General features: G+C 40.8%; 1 protein-coding gene across 1 annotated transcript in view; it reads left to right on the forward strand.

Moving 5' to 3' along the window:
* Nucleotides 1–10496: 10496 nt before the first annotated feature.
* Nucleotides 10497–25470, forward strand: part of LOC137802198 (gamma-aminobutyric acid receptor subunit beta-2-like) — a 56433-nt gene continuing 41459 nt past the window's right edge. Inside the window, exons 1-3 of the mRNA XM_068599856.1 lie at nucleotides 10497–10812; nucleotides 10973–11070; nucleotides 11733–11800. Of these exons, the coding sequence (XP_068455957.1) occupies nucleotides 10733–10812; nucleotides 10973–11070; nucleotides 11733–11800 (246 nt within the window). The 5' untranslated portion in view covers nucleotides 10497–10732. The remainder of the gene's footprint in view (nucleotides 10813–10972; nucleotides 11071–11732; nucleotides 11801–25470) is intronic.

The following is a 25470-nucleotide window of genomic DNA, read 5'->3' on the forward strand; positions in this document are numbered from 1 at the left end:
CTCTCTCCATCTCTCTCTCTCTCTCTCTCTCTCTCTTTCTCTCTTGTGTGTGTGTGTGTGTGTGTGTGTGTGTGTGTGTGTGTGTGTGTGTGTGTGTGTGTGTGTGTGTGTGTGTGTGTGTGTGTGTGCGTGTGTGTGTGTGTGAAAGCACAATGAAAGAAGGAAAATTGCTACTAGAGTAAAAGCATGATTCATATGGTGGTTGGGTGGTTGAGTGGAGTAGGTGGTAGATGCATTTAGTGCAACTTCAAACTCACACTATCCATAGAATGAGAGCGGGAGGAAACCACACAAAGGCAGCTATTCCTACAGCGCTGGCATGAGGTTAAATCTGTTGCAGAAACACAATTCAAGAAATTGCATCATTTGATACTGTTGCTCAGTAAAGGTGATCTTTCAGTGGCACACCTGCTGGCAGTGTGCACAACCATCAAGTGATTATGACAAGGGTAAGGATGTTTACCACATTTGAGACTAACATGCCAAACTCTTGCATAGAACATGTATAACCTTATGATTCTTAAACAAAAGCACAAACAAGAAAAAGAAGAAAATAAAATGGCAAATCGGATGTTCCAACTTCAGCAAATATCTTCACTACATTGTTTCCTTATTGATCAATTGGCAATAATACATTGTCAAGAATACATTATTTCAGCACATTACTTTTTTATTGTAAGTGGTATCATAGTTATCAATAATTCATGTGAGAGAGAAAAATATAGGATATTCTTCTGACAGCATTCAAATGTAGAGACTGATTATGCAACATAATCCGTCAACTCTGGTCTCTTTGTACTCAAAACACAAGTTATATAATGATCTAAAATATGATTCAAATCACATGCAGAACACAATGGATCACTTCTAGATCAGGCGCATCCAAAGTTAAACCTCTCAAAGAGTAGACGAGGTGGGGGATCAGTTAAAACCTCTGGCGAGTACAGTTTACTCTCCGTCGTATAACAAGAAGGTTCAACACGCTTAAGCTGTCTTTACATGTTCCACATGGTATAGAAACTAGAGGAGTTTCTTGATGCTGGTGGTGTTGTTCAGGGACACATGTAACCTTGTTGGGTGTACTGGAGGATGAAATCAAACAACTTTAGATCTTTTTTTTTTTCTCAGGATCCACTGCAACCCACCATCTAGGAGTTGACGCAACAGAAGGCATAGAAGTAGCGGGTTTAGCAGTAGGAATAGTGAGCATGGTCGACGCAGAGGTAGGACGAAGCAAGCAAGTAGAAGAAGGAGCAGCAGTGTTCATACACATATACTGGAATCTCATATAAATTGCAAACAAGTTGATGTTTCAGTTTCTCTGTTGGCTTGCTGTATGTACACAGTCATTTGACCCGAACGCTGTGATCAACTTGATCTGATCAACCATGAGGTCAGCTCATCTGACCAACCGCGGCGCACTGGACGGCTCCTGACCTGATTCACTTTGCTGGCACTGGGCGAGCTGGTGGATGACCCAGGGCAAGAGTGAACTTATCCCCCCCCCCCCCCCCCCCAATTGTTGCGGGTGTGTTACATAGCATGCTATGCGATGGCTTCTGACGTCACAGCCAAGCAGAGACCCGTGTGTGACCCGGGCAAGAGCCATTACTCTTTAATCCACCTCCATGCCTGGCACACCCAGTCATTATTAATCTCTGCTTTTTAGGCATGTCACAAAGTCCATCCAGAATTCACACCGAATTAGCACTCCAGCGTCACTGAATTCATTCTTGTTGAAACAATATCGATGGCATGATTCATGTGAAGTGGCCGCAATCAGGATTTCTCGTGCGCACTCGCACGTGTGTTCCTGCATACATCTGTGTCCTGTTTGTCCTGTCAGACGGGCTGGATAAATGGCCCATTTATAGAACGGTGTCCTGAGTGGCTGGATGCATCTCCTGAATGTCTGGAAGAATGACTGAGTTATAGACAGCTATTCAGAGGTAATGCCTGTCTTCATGACTGGATCACTGTCTTCCTGGATACCGTCTTAAAGCAAATGCGCCGTCAGGCACCCGGCCAAACATAAGTGCTTCGGAGAGCAGAGAAGCAGATGGTGAGACTGGATACAATGGGAGCTGTGTAAATGCACATCATTACATAAGACAGATATTAATCCTAGTAACTGAAAGTCAATGGAGATAATAGTCGGCTCAGGTGAATCCTTTCACCAGTCTTATTGATTACCCTGATATAACCAACATCTTCCAACACCTCGTGCTCTATTCCATTTACACCTCGTGCTCTATTCCATTCGGCTGAATTCATGCCTCTTTGTAATTGGTCATTACGTTTTAAAGCCTGTGTCATTGGGACAATGTTAAATAATAGGAGGCCATTACATCTTATAGACAATATTTCCACAAAACATAATCACCGAACCATTATTCGACTTTTGTCTGAATTGAGATGAAAAAGGCGCAGTGATTGTGATGGATTGTAATTATGTATGCTTCATTCCTTGAGAACAATACACCTCATATGCCAGGGTGGGTAGCAATTCAATTATGTCAGTTTAGGATGTGCAATTACTTTGGGAAGATAAGGGGACATACTTCGAAATCCAACGTGTTTTGAAGAAGAAGAAGAAGAAGAAAAAGCCTTGAGTAGGAGTTTGTTAATTAGTTCATTATTCAACAAAATAGGATTTAATTAAACATGTCATGATATGTACGCTGTATTTGATTCCCAATAACACTCGGCTTGGTGCAGAGCTAGCAGATTATTGGAAGAAACTTTCCAAAACTCGCTGACCTTTTGAAGGAAGAGGAGCTCTCAGATGGCGGAATTAAAAAAAAAAAAAAGGGTTGTTAAGCTGTTTGCTCTGTGCGAGTCATTCTAGTGTGTCTGTGGAAAGACAGAGGCTGACATACACAAAGGCATGACGTGAGGAAGAGTTTTAAAAAAAAATGGCTGAAATGGATGACAAAGAAAGAAAGAGAGGAAAGAAAAACCGTATTGGCTTCATATCGGTACATTCTCAATGCCTTTACTTTACGTCCAGCACCACGGACAGTTCCAACACGCAACTTATGAGTATTACACTGAAGTGGTGCAGACAATTACAATTAAACATCACCGCTAACATACAAGTGCAATGTGACTCACAGTACCTCTTACCCGCGACAGCACTTCACTGCTTATTATCGCCCCAAAAAGCGCATTGTCTAAACTCATTCCTGGCCACACCACAGTGCTTCTATAAATACACGATGGCTCCCACGTGAGATGGACCCACTGTACTTCATGAGCCTCACCATGTGGTATCTATGGTAACCACTTACAGTAGAAGAAGCTCAGCATGTGTGGTGGAATGCGTGTGTGTGTGTGTGCGTGTGCGTGTGTGTGTGTGTGTGTGTGTGTGTGTGTGCACATCCAGGCTATTTAGAACAAAATGTCTTCACAGAAATAGGGTTGGATAAAGTTAGAATGAACTTAAGGTAAGTGTGTTTGTTGAGGTTCAGTCAGTATGTCGTCGTCAAAACGGCTGAACTAAGAGTTTTATTCAGGAATGTTTTCAAGGGAAAGGTCAGGTTGTGGTAGAAAGTAGAGTGTAGTGGTCAACCGTTGGAAGATATGAGCTACAAGAACAAGATATTGGTGATGAAGATTCCCAATTACATGTGTATGTTAGACACAATGTATTGGACATGCAACACAAAGTGCCTCTTCGTCAGCGAACTCATTGCTTAAGATCTACTTTAAACTCAGAGGTTTGAAAACTTTGGGTTTCAGCCTGGGAAAAGGATTGTTCTCTCCCCCATAGCCACACACCCACAACCGTGAACACAAGCCGTCGTTCTTTAACATCTCTGCTCCTCAGACGTGATGTGCTGCACCACCTCCAGTGGATTCGACTGTTGGAAAAAATAAAAAATATATATTCCAGTGCAGTTTCCATGGGAACCAGACCATATCATAGTAAGATAAAATAAATGTTGATTTTGAGAAAACAGATGTCCTCACTGCCTCGATCGACCTTTCACCCGACTGCAGCCAACAGCTTTACAATGAGCTGCTCTGGGCAACTGCTAACAGCCGGCAGCAGAAAGAGGGAATAAAGGCAGTAAAACACACATCAAGTTAATTTTTTAAAAAGCATTGCCTCAAGGGTTGAAGTTTTATTGAAATGTAAATGTTATGCATTAAAATTGATCTTTTCTCCAAATATCACAGAACTTTAGAAATGAAACTTATACACTTGACATACAAATACATCTACGGAAGAAACAAACTATTTTATCTGCAAATGAATTATTGAAGAAATGTACTTTTTTCACTGCCTCAGCTGACCTGTAAGCAGGACAACTTCAGCGGTGTAAAACTTTGCCAACAGCCCCCAGTGAAATACACAAAGAAGTCAAGACTATTTCAACACCTACACACACACACACATACATATATATATATATATACATATATATATATATATATATATATATATATATATATATATATATATATATATATATATATATATATATATATATATATATATATATGTGTATGTATGTTGAAGCAGTTAACTTAGTGTGCAAGCATTCAGTACAATCACAGCATTACTGTGCAGCAAGGACTTGTCCAGAAAAAGGTAATTACTCCCAAAAATCATACTTATTGTTTAATAAAGACATGTATTAATGACTTTCATCACTGCCATTGAAACATATCTTCCCTTCCTCGTCACTAAAGTCAAGACAGGCACACGTCTTGTAAAGTGTGTCAATTAAAAAACATCTGCAACTGTAATTCAATCATTTTTTATAATTACTTTACAACACCTCTTTGAGTGTCAGTGATGCCCACAAACAAATATAGACTCTGATTTATTCAAACTAAAAACAAATGAGAGTAACACACACACACACACACACACACACACACACATCCACCATGATGTGCACACATCATGTGAGTCAAGTGTGTTGCCCTTTCAACACTTGTTCTATTCTGAAAAACACACGAAGCCTGTAGCTGATGCTAAATGTGTGCCGTGCATATGCTATCAGCAGATGTAAGAATAGACCGTTAGTATTTAGTCTCTATGGTTACCACTTGTAGTTATGGAAAAATAATCAATGTCAAGTTAAAGTCAGCGAGCCTGCGAGGGAGGTACTTTTCCAACCCTGCGGAGCTGCGTCTTCAAACTGAGTTGAGCCGATTACACTTGACCTGGTCACGACAGCTGGTTATCACCTGCCAGCATGTGGGGGCTGGGTAACTTTTAAAGACAAAAATATCAACTAAAACCTTTGATTCCATAATTATAACCACATCATAATTGAACCGCGTGTTGGATTTCGAGACAAAAAAGACTTATATGACAGGTCTGTATACCATTGTACGTCCAGTACATGGTTTCAGAATAGTCTCAGTTGTGTACTATCTACGTTGCATGTTGAAAGTGCAACTTTGAAACGCATCGGATGTCTGCCTCAAAAGTAGCCGTTAATCTTTGAAATCTGCAGGTGGGATTACGAAATGGCGATCGAGTGGCCAACTGCTGTGTTATCATCCTGTGTCATCGACTAAATCATCACTTCAGTCACCAAAAGACGGGCTTTTGGCAGAGGCCCTCAACATAATCTTCCTATCGCTCGCTCCTTCCACCACTCCCTCCATCTTTCCACCCGTTCCATCTGTGGCCGAAGCCGACACTCACCCCGGACTCCTGTCAGCAGTTCTGGCAGTGGTAACCAACGTCTGTCAGGAGCAGAGTGAAAGACTGAGCGAACGAGAGAGAGAGAGAGAGAGAGAGAGAGAGAGAGAGATGCAGAGAGAGAGAGAGAGAGAGAGTGAAGGTAGGCAAGGCATTCCTGTCTGCTGTTTTGGTGGTAACTGGGGAAGGGCACCATGACCTTGAGGAGGTAACAGGTGGCAGCTCTTCTGGTAGAGGGAGTGTAATGAGGCATACAGTTTGGCTGCTCGACTGCGTTTGTCCTGCTTATTTACACTTCAGAGGTCGAAACCACCACCGTGCCATTTTGCCAGGGACATGTGGAGACCTGGCCAACAGCAGCCCTCTGGTGGAGCGAGGGCTTGCATAGGATACATTCAGGGGCATTTTCAGGCTATGATGATGGGCTATTTTGACTCCAGTTAAAATGAAGAGTGATGGATGGAGGGCAACTATGGGCCTATGAAATATGGGCACAAAGTCATGAACGTTTTTGCCGGAAAAAGTGTTCGATCCTCGCAGACTGGATGCTAGAGGGAAATGCCTGGTTTTGGTGTCTGAATATTTAGTGGGTGATTTATGATGAGCTGGAGGGAAAATATATATATATATATATATATATATATATATATATATATATATATATATATATATATATATATATATATTATTACACACAGTATAAACACAGAAATTCAAAAGCTGTTGTGGCGTTACTTGTGGCGTTACTTGGGTTCATGCTTTAACCATCAGTTATCTTGGTTATTATAACAACTGTGTAAAGTAATTGGTCGGAAAAAAGGACCTTGAGAAAAAAGTAAATTATTTTTTTTAAATAGTATAATTTCTCAGACAGATAGCTCCACTATACTTTGGTGGTTGTCCTTTTTTTAAGTTGCTTTCTGCATTATGTCTTGCATCATACATCTAAATACTCACCAAGTCAATAATTAGAAGGCCATTATTTAAATATGCCCTCCACTGTCCTCTACTAGAGCTTTCTTGCAGAGTTAAGTAGCTCTATTCAGCAATGTCAATGATGTAATTGCAGTACAGCTAAAACCAAAGGACTGAAAGTTTCAATGTTTTAAGTACAGAGAAAGGCAGAGAGTAATGGTCACCAGGCACATTGTGTATGATTATACTAAACAAGTTAATTGAAGTCACTGCATTTTTTTTAGCTGACGTCCAATCTGAAATGCAGTTTTCCGAGTTATTTTAAGCTAAATACACACACAAAAACACACACTTGTACACACGTATGTATTCATATAGTAATTGCATCTCCACACTGGAATGAAAACACTGTCATAGATACAGCCCCGAGTGGGTGAAATGATGCTACTATCGTTTGGCCATGTGCTTTGGCATACTGCCGCTTCCTCCTTGCGGGGCTGGATGGATATCAGACAGTCGTTCCAAGGGAGGTGTTACCTGCTGAGAACAGACCAGGTGCAAACTCCACAGTAAAACCACAAGCTGCAGAAGCTTTATAAAGCACTGCATAGTAATCCACCCTCCTCCCTTACCACCTTCACAATGGACACATCTTTCATTTGTAAATAAATTAAAGCTGATTGCATTGGCTTTAATAATTTGCCAATATTTGGCGAGGTTTAACAAAAGCTTTCGAAATATTGAATTGAAGAAACACTCACAAATGAGACACGTGGTGGGTAGAGACATAATTATAGCCATGCAATTTACCATGCGTGGTGTATTACTATAGACAAACATCTTTTCAGAGCAACAATGTAAAAACACTGGAAAGAAAAAGGTAAACCATGACAATGTGTTCCATGTGTGTACATCTATATGTGTGTGTGAATAACTAAAGCTTTAGACATCCAATGCAATGACCAACTAAACACTGAGTGTGTGACATTGTCTGCCAATATTTGTTGTTTTTTTCATCCCGTCAAAAGTCAATGTCATGGCAGAGAATGGACTGAGATGTGTTATCTATGTACTCAGGCACAAAGTCCACGCACACACACACACACACACACACACACACACACACACACACACACACACACACACACACACACACACACACACACGCTTCCTCTCTACTCATGCACATTTTCCATCATCTTGCCATGTTTTCAGCAAACAAACCTTTTCTACTGACATGAAACAACAAAAATGCCTTTTTTCAGACGTCGTGGACATCCCTTTGTATTCATCAGGACACAAAAACCTGAATATTCCACTGGCGGAAGCGCACGGTGTTTTACCAAGGGGCTCAGAAAAGCAGTCATTATGTTCCCTCTTAGTGCAAAGATGCAGAACGACATAGATAGAGAGAGAAAAGATGAGCGCTAGAGCCCTTTTGGGAATGTTAAACAATACAGTAAATCAGGCATTAAGAACAGCATAGCAGGTCAACATATTTGTCTCGCTCGCCTCTGTACCAGTTTCAAAGGGATGTGAAAATACATCCGCTGACAATGCCGAGTTGCCATACAACTTTTTCTTTACTCACAAGATTGTGATTGACAAAGGGCTCATGGTTCCACCATCTGTTCGCCCGCTGATGATATTAGGGAGCTCCGAAATGCATGCTAAAAGAGGTCATGGTAAGCTTTGATGGATAGTGATCACGTCCTAATCACTATCCATCAGCCAAACTTATAATTACTAGTATTGACTCGCTTCTCATGAACATCACTCAAATATATGCACGCACGGAAACCAAACACTTGACGTTTGATTCTGACATCAGACCATTTTTAGTGGATGACACGATTGATGACACTATTGGTCGACCCTTGAGTAAAGTTTACCAAATGCCTTGAGCGCTATCCATGGGACTGATCGTACTGGATTCCCCCCCAAGCAGACGAAGGCACATACTCAGGAACACACTAATATTCTAACAGTCACCAGACTAACATTGCTTAACAGCATCAACATCAATGCACACTATGATAACATTGTGCTGCCTCTATGTATACACACACTGCACATATTTTGCACAGGCTTTGCATTTTTGCACTTTCTTTATTGTTTAATTTCCTAAATGAATACGTTCTGCTGTTTTGTTGTGAGTATTTTGCATTCCTGTGTCTTTTGTGTCTTCTATGTTGTGTGCTACTGTGACAAACTAATTTCCCCTTGGGGAATCTATATGAATATCTATATCGCTTACTCTTGTAAAGCTCTGCTTGTAAATTTAAATATTCTGTGAAGGAGCATCTAATTGAATGTACAAAACGACTCAAATTCAAAGACAGGTGACTGGAAAACCAAAACGACGTACCAGAGGAAAACTGCAATACCCAGCGAGTTAACACTTCAGTACATCTTTAGTTGAAATCAGTGCATTAAGCGACGAAAAGAACATTATTATGAACAATGTATAATCTTGATTAATTCCCTGTCATATATTTTGTTCATACATCTGTCAAAGCAACACAAGACAAAGTGATGAGGTGCAAGATTGTGTAAATATATTGCCATGCATGTGAATTGGATTATTGACATGTGTGCAGGCTTATTGGGTAAATTCCCAGCCAGGAATGTGGCAGCTAAACTAATCTTTGTCTCAATTAAGGTAAAATGGGCCGCCGAATTTGATTCGATTTTCGTATGTGAACAAATCAATAAAATCCCAACATGAAAAGAGAAGATAATGGACCATCATCAGGTTGACAATCCAGTGCACTTAGCATCTTCCAAGTGGGATCAGTTTCGCTCCCTTCCTTACTTGGGCAACAGAGCCGCCGTGGGACTTCTACACAGGGGCTCACAGCTCCAGCATCCGCCTCTGATCCCACCATATCCATGACGATTCATGTCCAAGTTTACACAGTGGCGCACATCCTGCTTACCAGTGCTTGGAGCCACGAGCGTGCATGGCTGCGAGAGATGTGCCGAGTGTAGGCTTCAGTGCATACTGCTCTGCTCGGCTCCATGCATGCCCGCTACCAACCCCGAGGCACTGCACTGGCACGGCGCCGCTCAGAGTATTAAGCCACGCTTTCGTGTTTCTCGTCACAGGCCCGAATGCTTGGGGATCGATGCGTGAGCAACTGTTGGTGCGGGGACGCGTTCACGTACAGCTCGGAACTTCTTCGTTTGTGCGGAGGGAACGCGATAGTGAGAGAGGAGAGCCCAATTAGCGCGATATAAAAGAGTCAGAGAGAGGGGAGGGTGACCGGAGTCACACATTTCAGCACCATGGACAGAGTCAGCAACTGATAGTGAGGATTTTGTTCTATGTTTTATCTTCATTTTTGTCTCTCTGTCTTTTGGAAGGAGTGAGCAAACGGTGAATCTGTTCTGTTCCCTCAGCTTTCCCGTGGGACCTTCTTGACAGTACTCATAAAATCGGCAAGATAAAAGAACAGTTCTTATCCTACTTGTATCTGCCTCACGTACAAGTTCACACCCACGCGCGGACGGTAATGTCGCTATATCAGTGAGCAATATCAGTATTCTGCAATAAATGCAAATTAGATGCAAATGCAATAAGCCTAATAAGGCAATACGATCTTTATCGGTGTCATTACTGTCCCACATAAGCATTCCTCTTGATTTAGTTGAATGCGCTTGCTTTATATTGTTCTGCTTCACGCTCAAGAAGTTACATACACTTAAACCAAGCGGGGAGACCCCCGAGAAGCTCTGCTGGAGCAGCGGGGTTAAGTGCCTTGCTCAGGGACAGCTCGATGAGTTGGCTGACGGGCGTCTAAAGAGCGAACGGCGAAACACAACTCCACCCACATTTTTCCTCCTCGCCCCCATTGGATTTGAACCGACAACTTCCCCCGTCACGGTCACCGTTTCTAAAACAGTCACACGAGGGTGTATAGAAACCAGGGAGATCCCCATGTACCACTGAATAACTTGTAGTCATGGTTCTTCTTTAAATTTCCTCCGTGCCCGGGTACTCCATCTGCCACTACCATTACCGGCAGCAGCGCTGCTTCTTGATGTTGTGGTCGGGAATACGCATGCGCCCGGCATTGGAATTACTGCACTGGGAAGAATAAGTTGGACCTCGTCTGTCTTCACTAAAAGAAAAACACACATAACATAAGCATGGCAGTGCTGAGAATAAGAAGAATGAGGTGTTTTTGCGTCTGGTTCTTCCTCGTAGTGACCGTGGTGTGCGCCCAGAGGTAAGTGAGCGGTTCGGAGGATGCTCCACTCGTTTTTTTTGTTTTTTTTAAGTGTGACTGTGTTACAGACGGCATGGAAAATACTTGGGCACTTTATGGTCCAACAATGTCTCCTATTTAAATTTCCTGTGCACCTTTTTCTCTCTTTTCTCTTCCATAGTGCCGGTGTCAATGATCCTAGCAATATGTCTGTGGTTAAAGAAACGGTGGATAGACTGTTGAAAGGTTATGATATACGATTGAGGCCAGATTTCGGAGGTAAATGAAGTCGTATCATCATCAACTCTGATCGAGTTTTCGCCTTGTCAGCCCGTATAATAGTACAGTGTTTAATTTCCGGTAACTCAGATGATAATTGCAATTTCGGAAAGTAAAAGAGACATGTCTTATCAGATTCTGCCACAGTCTCAGGCATGTTACGATACAGTCGAGGCAAAATATGCCAAAACAAGCCAGAGTAGCGACCCGATGAGACAACACGAGTGATATGGGGATGAAGGTGGACGATAACATACTCCATCTTATTTTCTTTAATTATAAAATCACTACAGGGGGAGGGGGAGCGGTGGCTGTCAACTTCTAGTGCTCGCCTATTGGAAATTAAAACAAACAAAAAAAAGCTGCCTATTCTTGTTTATGTCCATGTTCCAATTCAGGTGTTCACTTTGACGGAAACGTGTTTAGGGCGAGGTGATTTAATGTCAACAACTTTTCGGGGAATTACCAGCACCTTCACTGGCGCTCAGCGCGTCTAATCCCAGCCCAAAATGAACACTGCAAACTATTATCCGGCTGACAACAGCTACATTGTGTCAATGTGTGTTTTCATCACGCACACCTTATAATGTGTCAGTAAATCATGCAGGCTGCACCTGATGTACAATGTCTGTGTTGCTGACTGTTGTTTTGACCTGTTCTAGGTCCTCCGGTTGGAGTGGGAATGAACATAGACATAGCCAGCATAGACATGGTATCAGAAGTCAATATGGTAAGTAGGCTATCATCACCTCTACTTTGACAATGGGAGAGCATTCTGGACCAGTCATTCGCTGCTAAGCATAAACCTTCATGGGGAATACCCTCCCGAGCCACCGGGGAAACCCCCTCTAAATGCAGGCCTCTGTTAATGTGTCTTTTGCCCAAACACTCTCATTCACTTGTGGGCATTTGGTCGTTTTGTTTGAGGGTTGAACACATGGATTACACTTGTCTAGGGTATTGAAATTGGTTGACATAGATTATCAATTTCTTGTAGGTCTCATGAGCTGATTTCTAGCGAATTGACTAAGCAGGCAAAAAGCCTAAGCGTCCCTAACTTCACGAAACAAATGATTTGGGGAAATAAAAGTGAAATCCAATCATCACTTTCCCATTGGGGTCGTTAACGTATTAGCCCAAGTCTTAACTCTGGGGATATTTCACACTGACATTTATGTTGCTCCATGAGAAATGTTTTAGATTGTCTCTTATGGCTGGTTTAAAACACTGAACTAGAAAATAGTGACAGTGGAATAACTTAAGAGCAGTGGATATGAGAAGTGGATATTAACTTTTGCTTCATACAAGTGCACCTCCTAGTGATGAGATGTTGGAACTGCACCTCCGTTTACAGGCTGCATTATTTTCTTCATGGAAGGTCAACCTTGACATGTATGATACAGTTGACAGAGTGAGGAAACATGTTTTAATACATATATATATATATATGACAATATGCAACATGTTGATGCGTCCACTGTCATTTTGTAAATTCTTTTGTAACACTGTCTTTTTCGTTGACCTCTACTGTTTTAATTTACAACTTCTTTACATCTCACACAGATGTCTCCTGCTGTTGCAGTTATTTAGGTGTTGCAAGCTGTGATATGAGTCATGTTGTAATCTCGGGGAACGGTTACGCGCTGGAATATTTTTGGCAGCAGCACCCAAAGGCTGTTGCTCATGTTGTTATCTCCGTGCTCCTGTGGACTATGTTGATGTGTCGAGATGAGATGAGAAAACAGATGATGCCAGGTCTATTTGCATGTACCCAGAAGACCTGCACATCCACAGGCACATGCATGCACAGGCATACAATACAAAATGCATGAGCCTTCCAAAGTGGCCTTGAATCCTTAATTAAAGGCATGTTCTGTGTGTAACCGATGCCAGAGCTGGAGAGATGTTGTGTTCGTGCACATGTGTGTATGTGTGTGAATGATGCAAGTACAGTATGCATGTTTTAAGTGTGCACATGAGATGCACTTCCAGGAATCAAATACTTAAGGATTATGTAAGATGTTATTTGTATCTACATCCCAATCAACTAATGCACACGAGACTTCTCACTCAATTTATATAAAGCTTGTCTCTGCAGAAAGGAAGGAAGTGATTTAGTTACGTCAAAAGGCCAATTAATTGGTTCAGCAACAAGCACATGTTGATATCTGTGGTATTTGTTCTTAGAAGATAGCATAGAGCAAATAGAAATCCAGGAAGAGTGAGAAAACAGGGCACATGCAAGATTTGTAGCCACGATGTTGTATGTTTATGATTTATTATGAGTATACGTCCAACAACAGGAAACTCCAAATTGTTTTGTGCTTTGTCCACTATTCTCTCAACTACTATCATCTTCTCTCGTTTACAACTTTCTGAGAAAAAAAAAAAGTACAGTATATCCCAGGTTCATTACTCCTACCCAGAAGTGCGTCATGGACCGGGGCTTATATCCACACACACCCACACACATGGCCAAACAAAAATAAATCCCACTCGCCATCCAAACACACAAAGCCAAAGGCGCACAGCGTCTTTGATCATCCCATTCCTTTGTCAGCTTTGGCCCACTAAACACCCTCTAATGTGAAAGGGGAGTCATTACCACCTGACCCATTGGAGTCTCATGAAAAGAAGAGGCCACATGTGTGCGTAATGGTTTCGGCATCTTTGATCTGCTCCCCTTCCTATAAATGTAACCACTTTTCAGGAATTGCAGCTGGTGTAGAAGCACTTTCCTTTCTTCCATTTCCTCTCCCCCATCTGGCTCTTTGTCTGCCACTTATTTTGGTGTGGGGACGGAACCATCCTGTGTTCTTTCTCTAGAGAGCAGATGAGAAAGAGGGTAGAGGATAATGGAGAGATGTCACAGAGGGGTATCTCCAGCAGTGTCCTATTAGCCGTTGGTGTGTATTAACAATACATTTTTCTATCCCCCACCACTGCTCTCCGTTGAATGCCTCGCATTGAAAGCAGAGATGTGAACTAGTGAGAAGACAGTTATGCATTGAATTATTTTTCCAGGGGGGGCTAATCAAATAAGGAATTGCAAAGAGATTTGTCTTAAACCATCTGTTTTAGCACATTGTTACCTGTGTCACATCGCAGAAGCCCATTTAGGAACTCAGGCCTCTAATCCACTTGAGATGAGTCACCAAACTAAGTATGCAAGTCCTCAAGCGTGAGTCCCCCAGAGGACATGGAGTCCCCCTCCACTAATGTCACGAAAGCAGGTCCAAATGCAGAACCTGGACTCAAGCATGTTGCAGAGCCTTTCCCCCAAAACCCCATACAAGACAAGCCTCTAGAATGAGGTAGCAACTGGTGACTGTTTATACATGCTAAGGTTCAGACTGTGTACTGATAGCTGGCCTAACTGAGTCATATACTATGTAGAAAACTACCTTACATGTCACTTGGGCCTGGAGCCAGACACGCAATGGAGGCTGTGGCTGGTGTTCATTACAAACCCATAAAAGGTCACTTGTTTCTAGGTGTCGGGGCCACAGTCCCAAGCCTTCGAGGGAGAAAAGCAATACGATTTGATTGTTTAGGACCCAGGAGTCAAATTTTTCACCTCGGTATTCATGTGACAGAGAGAGAGACAGAGATAGATAGGAGAGAGAGAGAGAGTGCCCTGACATTACCAAGTTACCATGTGGAGAGCCAGAAGCGGTGCTGGTGCTGGAGAGAAGGTCATGTACCGAGTGCTGCTGAGGGTTCATTCTGCATGACTCAGAGGTGGACATACAGATAGGGAGACACACACACACTGCATACCAATGTCATGTTAGACATTCAACACAAGGCAAGTGGTTTGGCGAGCCTTAATTCATGCACAGGTCAAAGGAAGAACAGGAAACATATATTTCTTTCTTTGTCTATCTTTCCAGCAATCTCTTTTGTGCAATTTCTTCCACTTCTGCCATTTAAGTCTCAATATTTGCTTTTGGTTGAGCTCCTGAGCACTTGAATCCTAAGCCAACCGTTTTCACAGGGGAAGAAATACTCCTGTCTGAGATGAACTAAAGTTCTCATCCTCCTCCAACAGGCAGAAATACCATTATTGATGCACACAAAGGTCAACAGGAGCTTATTGATTGTTGGAGAAGGATTGTGAATTTCAGAGCTCCCCCATTTTTGTACCGTTATTTCCGCTTCTCAACAGATGTCTCTGATAGGATGTTTGCTATAAATTCATAAGGTCGCCCGAAAACCTAGATCTATACTTCATATTATACAAAAGATTACATTGTAATTGATGTCGCTGAAAGGCAAGATATCATTATAGGCTCTTTGATAATAAAAGACAAGGAAGGTTGGGAAGTACTTATAAGCTGTTGCATGATATCTCATCTGCATATCAGAGAGCTCCAAAAATGGTTCAAAGTCTGCATCTTGTGTCAAGATCTATTTTAAAGCAGCCTTCAATTGTCTAGTGCCAATGTGGCCAGACTTATACATTTATGGGCAGACGTCATCAGCCAAAATAGTATGGCAACATGATTTACATTTTTTCATGGCACAGATTTAAACATCACAAGTTTATAATGGCAATGGTGAGGGAAAACCTTATCCTAATCAGCTCATTTTTATGTTAATGATACACATTACAAGATGGATGATATCATTAATCTTTGAAGATTATGAATGCAATGTAATTCAACTTATTTGAAAGGATCCGTATCCTTTCAAATAAGTTGAATTACATAGTCTCTTTGCACACACACACACACGTTTTCTCTGGCCGGGATTCACCACAATTGTGCTCAAGGGTTGATCGCAGTATTCTTTGTCAGAACTGAAATTATCTCCAAACTCCTGCTCCACCATGGTTGCATGGTAACTAATAAGAGTGTCGAGGCAATGTGCGAAGATTCACAGACTGAAACACATTCCAATTGTGGGGAGAAATAAATACACCAGCTTTTTGAGCTATTGTAAAATAAACTATTCAAACCTTCTCCACGATATAATCCAAACTGGGAACAAGTTAATAAGCGACTAGGATTGGCTTTAGCCCCCAGAAGTAATTATGGGTGATAAAGCACATATTTGATGAGTATTGTTTAGGCTATCAATGTAATCCACAAAGCTATTGTCAACCCAAAACCAACCAATAGTTTACTTTGTAACTTTGATTATTCACACCGATCAAATTGAGTTGGCTGTAAAGGGCAATGAATTACTCAAAACTGCTTCATGATCGGTTTCAGTGACTGAAGTCCTTTGGAGCGTTGCTTGCAGTGTCTCCTTTCATATTCAGTCTATATTCGGCCTGCTCCCATAAAGGGCCGACATGGGCATACTTGTACACTTTTAATGTCTCTAGTGAAAATGGACACTCTCTTTCGGTCTGTCATACACACATTTTCAAATTCTAATCCCTCCCTGTTCTCCAGTGGTGACGTCTCACAAACTGGTATGTTAACGTAGCCTCCAGGAGAGTAGCTGTTTGAATTACGTAACAGACCGAGCAGAGACAAACTCAACCAGAGTTCAACAAGGATTTGATTTGGTGCTGCAATGGGGAGAGGTGGAGAGAGCATTATGTATGAAGAAAGCCTGGGCTCTAATGATAACAGTATTGATTATTTTCATTGTTCAGGATGGATGATACATCGGTCTGACTCATCTCCTCCTGCTCCAAGATAATTTTATTATAAAACAGCTTGAAGAGGATTTAAAATACATACTGTTGACTTATGGTGCAGTGCACGAAATAAAGGACTTCATGCATATTTAATAGCTGCATATTCTGAGAAAAGAAAGCAATAGACAAGTTATAGGTTAAGAACAGTATCAAATCAAAACAAATGTTTCAAGATTATGTATCATGTTAACTATATTGTTAACCATATTCTTCCTGTTATAAGTGTCAACGTTTGTATCACTCGACTGACTCTGCTGCTACTACAACAATGTTTACATTATCATTAAGATGTTTTAACAATTATTTTCATTACATATATTTTATAAAACATTATAGTCTTTTAAAATGGAAAAACTCTACACTATCACAATCACACAAATATACTTTTCTAAGAACTTTTTTCAGATTGTCATGGAGCCAGAGAATCAGGATTCGTATGGAACTTTAGCTGAATTTAAAATTTGATCTTGAATGAATATGTAAAGATATTTCCAGCCAAACAGATTTTGTGGTGCGATCGCACATATCAAATGAAGTGAAAAGCTCAAAGTAGCAGCGCCTGTATCAGGGATATCTTGACTTCACATGTTAAAGTGGCATGAAGTGAAGATGCATAGTCCATTAGTCAATGTTGTAAATTAATCAAATGCTCCCAATGCAATTTACTCAACTCGTTTAACCCCGCTTGAGCCCCAGCAATTTTTATTAAATATTCCAAATTGCATAATTTGCATACCTATACTAAATATAGAATATCTTCTCAACCACAAGTGATATTTGAATAATTTTTGAATAAATGTATAATATACAGAAAACACTTGTGAAACTAGTTAAGAGGTTCATATTCATATAGCAGTATATGTGTTGCTGGTTTATTGGTTGATAATCCTTCCAGCATGTATCTCCTCTTTTTTATTATGCACATCATAACTTCCTTTTCATCTGTAAAATAGCACTATGTGTTAACATTATCTCTGCAAAGTTTGACTTTAAATAAGTGAAGTTAAATATGTTTAGTAATTCATTTAGTGCAGATTTCGTGTACCGTAAGTTTAGGTCTGCTGAAAGCCAAAATGCCCTAACTTTCTTCCTGGACCTTGAACACCTCTGGTTCCAACACAGGCGGCCTCTGCTCAAGTAGATGCACCCATACATACTAAGCAAGGCTGTGTGGAATATTGTTTAATCCATAGGTAAGTCATGTTTCACTTTTTTGGCTGGAATCTGGTTGGTATCTTGCCGAGGCTCTGTTTGACGGTAGCGCAATTGGCAGATTCTGTAGGTCGTAAGCTTTCTCGAAAAGTGTGCTAATCATGTGGGGCATCAAGCTCGGGATATAAAAAATGGATTTGTCCATACCTTGAGGAGCTCTCCCACGCCACTTTTGAGTCCTCTCGAGTCCTATTTAGGATTTATGTTGATATTCATGGTTGGATTGTGTTATACACATGTAAAATAGATTTATATGTTGTAAGGCCGGGTTTTATAGTTTTTTGCTATGTCTGTCACATCAGTGGCTTTGGTATAGTTTTTGGAAGTACGAGGACTTCGAGTGAGGGAGAGCTCTTAGTGAACAATTTAGCCAAATTATTTTAGGGCTGCTGGGGTATATATCTTCACTGCCCAATGCACAGATGTGACCAATGCAGTAGGTCAGCTCGACAAATATCAGGTCTGATACCAATTATGATGGATTATAGTCACTTATACCAATAGTATTTTAGGGAAGGTTTATTTGTTTAGCTGTGTATTTTAGTCCTTTATTTATTAGGCATTGATGCAAGGCTTTTTTTTGTTGGCAATATATTCACAGCCAACCTATTGTGTATGTTTCAGTAAAACGTTTTACAAACCTTTTCATTTGGCCGTGTCTTTTCTACCTCGCTCCATTTTTTCCCAAACCAAAGACACTGGCAACAACTTGCTTCATTCATCCACAGATTCAGCAAAGAAAGATAGAGCAAAACATGAAGCTTACACAGGAGCTGTATACATTGAGCGTGCATACGAATACTGAAAATTGTACAATGTGCTTGTGCAGAGGAAAGTCACAGGGGATGTTGGAGGCAGTGAAGGAGGAGTGGATGAATTGTGTGAGTGGAGTGCTGAAACAACCCATGCCCCAACTTGCATTATTCATGCTGGTAGGTTTAGATACATGTGTCTAGCTCTAGAGAGTTTTAGTAATCCATTTAGATTACACTGCGTGCCACTTGAATGCAGAAAAAGTACAGACATTAAGTGGGTTGTTTGCAGGCCGAAAAGAGGATTTTATATGTCACCAGTGAATAAATGACATATGGGCAGGTGTTTACCCCATTAGCAGACCCAATTACCTCAATGTAAATGATGATGAAGGTGGCGGATGTGTTGCTGTGAGGATGGTGGTGATCATGATGATAAAATAAGGACAGAAGATGATTTTTCACTTTGTATAGAGGATGAAGAACAAAAAGAAAAACAAGGATAAACATAAAAGAATCAACAAAGTAGCATTTTATAGCTTTGCCATCATATGAGAGCAACGGTACAAACACATTAGAGTAGTGGGAGCAACTGGCTCCGCTATACTGGAATGCTGGTGGGCACAGCCAGAAGACTTGCAATTTTGTTCCGCGTACTTCACAGCACCTAATCAATTTCCCAGTGACTTGGATGTGAGTTTAACATTTAAAAAAATGTGAATATACAAGAATGAGATGTTAAGTAAGAATGATGTTTCAAATGATGAGTCAGGCTCAGTTTGTACAGTAAAGTGTTATCATAAAAAGCAACACTAAATGAAGGCAATTGACTGAAAGCCTTCTGTTGGTAATATTATTTATAGTTCATATCCTGGAGCCAAACATGTGAGTGTTTATTCATTATGGCATATTCCACTAAGTTGAAGACCTCCCCTGTTGTTCAAAAACTATTTTAAAATTTAAATTAGCCACTCCGGACATATATTTTCCAGTACAATCAACTTTAGAACCACAGTTTTGAGTAGATCCCACAAACAATTACCTGCGCACCACATTTGTATTAATACACAACTATTCACAAGACACACAAATAGCCACCAACAAATGCACTTGTTTCTCCGGTTTAAAAAGTTTTTGCCAACAGCCACAATGCCCATGCTGTTATTGTCTTTAAAAAAAAGTCCAAAAAAAAAAATATATATATATATATGTATGTATATTCCTATTGATTAAGATTTAAGATGTAATCATACGGTAATCATTGCCATATGTATAGTGATACGCCAAGACGTACCAATAGGTCAGCATTCACACTCTAACTAAAGCAAAAAAGTGATATCGAAGTAGTAAAAAAATAAACACAAATACAGTGCAATAATCAACATACAATTAATCTGGAGGTAATTGGGTATTTTGTTGGTCAATAGACAAGCTGTTAAAAACCAAGTCAATCATATAGAGCAAACAAATCCAAAATACTGAGGGTGTAAGGCAGTCAATCAAAAGGCAGGCAGATGGCCATATATAAACAGGAACAGACAGGGAAAACAGAACAGCAAGGCAAGAAGACAACACAGACAGTCTGGCAGAGGATAACTATGCTCAGTATCCTTCTATATACTTAAGCTAAGTACAGATGAGGTGCGACTGGGTGAGCAGGTGACTGAGTTGCATGTCGAGCAGGGCCGGGGAAACTCAAGAGCAAAAGGTGCAACTGGAGGAAGTTAGAAAAATTCGGAAAAGAGGGAATTGTGAGGGGGAAGTAAAGCCAGAAGAGGAAGGAGAGGTAGACGGAGCAGCTGTCGGCCTGACAAGATTACCTCAGGTTTTTGTACACTCAAAATCTCATAAATTGAGTGTACAAAGATGTTGGGAAAATTGTTGTCTGAAGCGGTAAGCTTCCATTATGGCTGTACTCACTGCAAATATCACTTTAAATCTCATCAGCAGTCTGTACAACAAGTTTCTGCTGATGCCCAAACTTTGGCTTTTCATTTGGTGAGAACTCTTTAATTAAATGTACCTTTCCTCTGTGTTCTAGCATAGTGTGCAACCTTGTAATACCATATTAGCTCGGACTTTGGTGACGAGTGAAATATGTCCATAGCTATTGAAGTGATTGCCAAAAATGACTGAATGTTGGTGATCCTCTCACTATTCATCTGTAGCAACATCATCAGGTCACAATATTTGGTTTACAATCAAATCAATAACATCCCCATCAGTCTCAGCTGAACTTTGTGTTTAGTGCTAATTAACAGTTAGCATGCTAACGCACCTAACGTAACTGTCAGCGTGGGTTCTTTCCTGTAAAAGGAAATGTAGAGACACAATGGAGAATGAGTGAAAAAAATAATATGACTAAAAATGTATCTTTAATTGAGGTGTTTGCTCACCCCTTCGTTGTGTGAAAAACTAAAATAATCTCAGATCTCTTTTGAGAACAAAGCCTTACTTTTAAAGATGACTCCATTAGATATCAGAATCAGAAAACCGTTTATTTGCCAGGAAGGTTTTCACAAACAAGGAATTTTCCTTGGCGGAAGGTGCAAGAATCTCACAGCAGGACAACAATAATTTTGTATGCCTCTGTTTATGATTATCACCATATTACTTGTTATACAACACACATTTGGATATCTTTTGAGCATAATTTACAACATTTAGAAATTAAGTGCCATACGCTAATCAAGGTACACACACACACGCACACACACAGTCATAAAGTAGCAGAGATGTACTGATTAAGTCATTATTAATGTTACAGACACTGCTTATTGTACAATTAATATGGCAGCTCCAAATGTCAGGGGAAGGAAGGCGTGTAATCAATTCCCCCAGGTTAAACAAGCTCACTAGTTAGGCATCTGATTCACTGTTGCCTGTGACAGTGAATGATGGGGTGGATGTTTAGCCATCAGAGATGCAGCTGTAGGTCTGACTGTTAAACGGCAGCATCATCTATTTTGGTGGGCAGAGCTTAGGGAATTGACAGCATATTGTCATGGTGTGATCCGCTCAGTGCGGGGTAATAATTCCCACGCCGTGTCCTGTGTCAGGCTGACGTTACTCTCTTCTGCTACGTTCCCTCGTTCCTGGCTGTCTGGTCTCTCTCACTCATGCGTTCTCTTGGCCTGTTTGACAGTGACACGAGGCCGGGGCACATCTACTGGGGGATTAGACAGAGTTATGAATCAAAGTTTGTTTTATTGGCTGGCCTTCCATTTCAGGAGGTGTCTCTGCATTCACTAACCCCACCGCTCTATTCGTCTGTGTGCTTTTGCTCACGCTCAACAGATCGAAGTTTTAGCGGAGTTGTTGTGGTGAAAACCATGCAACAAATTCTCACTTCCAACTCTTGTTCAATGGCCCAGTGTAAAGTTCTCCGCTCGTTCTGTGCATCTTTTCAAAATATACTTTAGAGTTCATAGCACATGTACAGTTTCTGCTCTTTATAGGCATATAGTATCTCAAATAAACTGTCAATGGAGCCCTAATTAAACAACAACAAAATACTTGGTTAGGTATAGGCAATAAACACACTTGGTCCTGTTTCACTCTCAGAGAGTTGTAGAGAATATGAAAGACATCTAGCCATGTTGGGTTGTGTACCTGCTGCCGGCTTGGCTCCATCCTTCATGGACCTTTATCCCAGCTGCGGGAGTTGCCTCGGGTTATTGCCGACCCCAGTGGAAGAGCTTCAGCAACGAGTGGATGCCTTCATGGTACTTTTTGTTTCAGGTGGTGGGAGACTTAGTATTTGCAAAGATGTGCTAAGAGTGACAACACAATCTATTGTTTGCCAACATGTTCCAAAAACTAAGGTTAAAGAACAAAAAAAAAAATGCATGATGCAAAATGGTGGTAGTGCCAGCAAGTAAACAATTCAACTTAAGTGAAATTAAAATATTTATGAATCTGCTTCATAAATGCGAGAGGAGCTAAAACAAAAAACAGCCCAAAATGACTTATTGACTTAAACCAAAGACTCAATGTCTATGTATGTAAACAGCATTGTTGATCATTATTACATATTCACTGAAGCGTTTGGCTTTGACAAGTGCTGACTGGAGTATTTTTCACTTATAGAGCTGATCTGGATTGTGTCCAGGTGGTTATTTATGTATTAAAAGTGGTACATTATCTCAGACACTTACAGTTTGCTATGCCCATATATCAGCAATGATAAGAACTGGACAGTGCAGTATGTCTTTTTGTCACTGTCGGTGTGTCATTGGAGAAACAAAAAGTGAATTTATCGATCGGAGTTGACCCTCTCTATAGTTTTGAAAAACACCTGCATGGTTTTATTAATTTAATAGAAAGGACATGTGATACAGAGAGATCATTGAGGTTCAGGGACAGAGGAATGAAGACAGTCAAGGATGAGGAAGTCAATAAGGATTCGACTTTTCAACAATAGCAATATATGAAACAGTATTTATGGGTTAAACAACAATGATCTATTTTTCATAAACTCCCTAGGCACATTGTTTCCAGCAAAAAACAAACATTCTCATACTTCTGTCTTGAGTGTCAAAGCAACTATTCTGTGTTGTGTTGAGGGGACAGCACTCATCATTGTGTGGGACCTATTTTTAGATTGTTAATCAAGGTAACATGTTCAGACTGACACACTCAGTATGATATCCCATAAAGTGTGAGTAGAGTGAGATTGCTTCATTTCAGCTCATCCACCCGCAGTGACCTAACAGAGGTCAAAATCATTGATGCAAGTGTGTCTGCAGCAGAGGAGGCTGTTCCACAGAGGTGGAGGAGGTACATGATCATCCATTTTTGATAAACAAGTGGATCGAAATATTGCTAAATTGTTTTTAACATCCTGCTCGCCAGCGTGTGGACACCGGCATTAGTTTTTTAACGAAATATTAGCAACTCTAATGTCCGTCTTGGCTATAATAAAATGGAATACCAGATACTTTACCTTTGTCTATACACCGATCTGATAGAACAGAAGACTCCTGCTACTTCTTTATGGTGCGCAAGTTGGAGGCGCTGACAGGATTGCATTTTGTTACCTTCTACAATTTCTTGTTACATGTAAATTAATCATGTGCTCCAGTTTTTCGGTGAGTGAAATTCTAACATTAGTATTGCGTTATTTATAGATTAGCACCGGTACCAACTCGCAACCAGCAGCATTTAGACCACAGCAACAGCCGAGCTTGTTTACTTAACGATAGTTGGGAGTGTTTCATCAACCAGGCTTCCTTCAGCTGCCACGCTCCACTTCTTTGTCCATTTTGGGATGAGGAGGCAGTTAGGCCGTGCTCTCAATGCCCACTTTGAGCTCATTTTGGCTTTTCAGAAAACTACGGGCGACATCACGGATAGGATCAGCGTCCTATCAAATTGATAGGATCAGCGTCCTATCAATTTGCGTCTACTTTTAAGAGGATCCCCAACTTCAGTTTGTCATCTTCCTGTCCGCAGTCAAGTAACTCAAAGTGCCAGGCTTCAATGTGGTGTTCCAAGGGATTAACTGAGTGTCAAAAGGCTGGGCCGATACTAAGTGAGTAGGTAGGACTATGATCTGACGCTGTGGTGGAGTTGAAGCCCGGTAATTAATGCAGAGTTGATTGAGGCTGATGAGCAGACACCAATATACCTGACCCCACTCCTGTAATCAAGTACACACACACACAAACGGTAAGAGAGGAAAGCTCCGGGACTAGAATGAAGCATATAAGGGTGATGAGGTAAAAGTATCACTAACTTCACCATGCCCCACATGGCTAAGCTTAACGTAATGTATGTCTAAGTGTCAAAGTTAAAACTATCCAAACCTCAACCATGTTTTTTATACTTTCCTTTCAGTATGTTTGTTTCCATTTTGGTAGACCCCCACTATAACAAGTAGAGACGATTTGTCTCTACTAGCAATTCCTGTTTCACTTTACAGCTGGATTCTGGATTTTGGGGGGTTTGATAATAACACTGAGGTCAAACGGCCAACACAAAGATAAAGTTCTGCATTCAGAACAGTGTGTGTGTGTGTGTGTGTGTGTGTGTGTGTGTGTGTGTGTGTGTGTGTGTGTGTGTGTGTGTGTGTGTGTGTGTTTGTGTGTGTTTCTTACAAGCTGACAAGGTTTAGTCACATGGTTTCTACTTGTGTGTCTTGTCATCAAAGCTTTATAATTAGACTTGTGGGTCACTGTAGTTTGTCTCATGTCTAGAATATTCACCAGGCTTTCACAGTGCGTGCAAACTCACAGTTGCCAATGGAGCACAACACTGGATTCTGCTTCATCACAGCATGTCAACATACAAGAAGTTGATAATGGACAAAAAGGAGAGATGGCGGGTGTGGATTGGATTTCACACAATAGCTGCACGTGACACTGAAAGCTGATAATGGGATAGCAGCGAGCAGAATATATGGCATAAGTTGCTCTTGATTCAAGTGATATGTTCGTCATCACTTCACTTTCTTTATTTGTCTGCATTTCTACTCGTATGTTACCCGCACTTTGCAATGTTACAGTTTGTCTTTAGTACTATGTTGTACAATTTTACACATCTGAAAAATAGGAAATCATTGTTTTCACATTCTTGCTTTTCAGGGTCTGAGGTTAGATCTTATTTTATAGTTTCCTTACTTTATACCAGGAAAATGTGCAGTTAATGAAATTAAGCAAAGAGCAAGTGTTGCTTTTGTTCTATTGTGCTATTGAAAGGGAGTTTAACATCAGCATTGGTGCTATAGATGCGGCCTGACACAGTTTCCAGATTTTCTTTTTCTCTTCGTGGTTAGCCAGGCAT

Source organism: Clinocottus analis, unplaced genomic scaffold (genome assembly GCF_023055335.1).
Source record: "Clinocottus analis isolate CAN_PGR_092001 unplaced genomic scaffold, fCliAna1.0.p SCAF_5, whole genome shotgun sequence".
NCBI lineage: Eukaryota > Metazoa > Chordata > Actinopteri > Perciformes > Cottidae > Clinocottus > Clinocottus analis.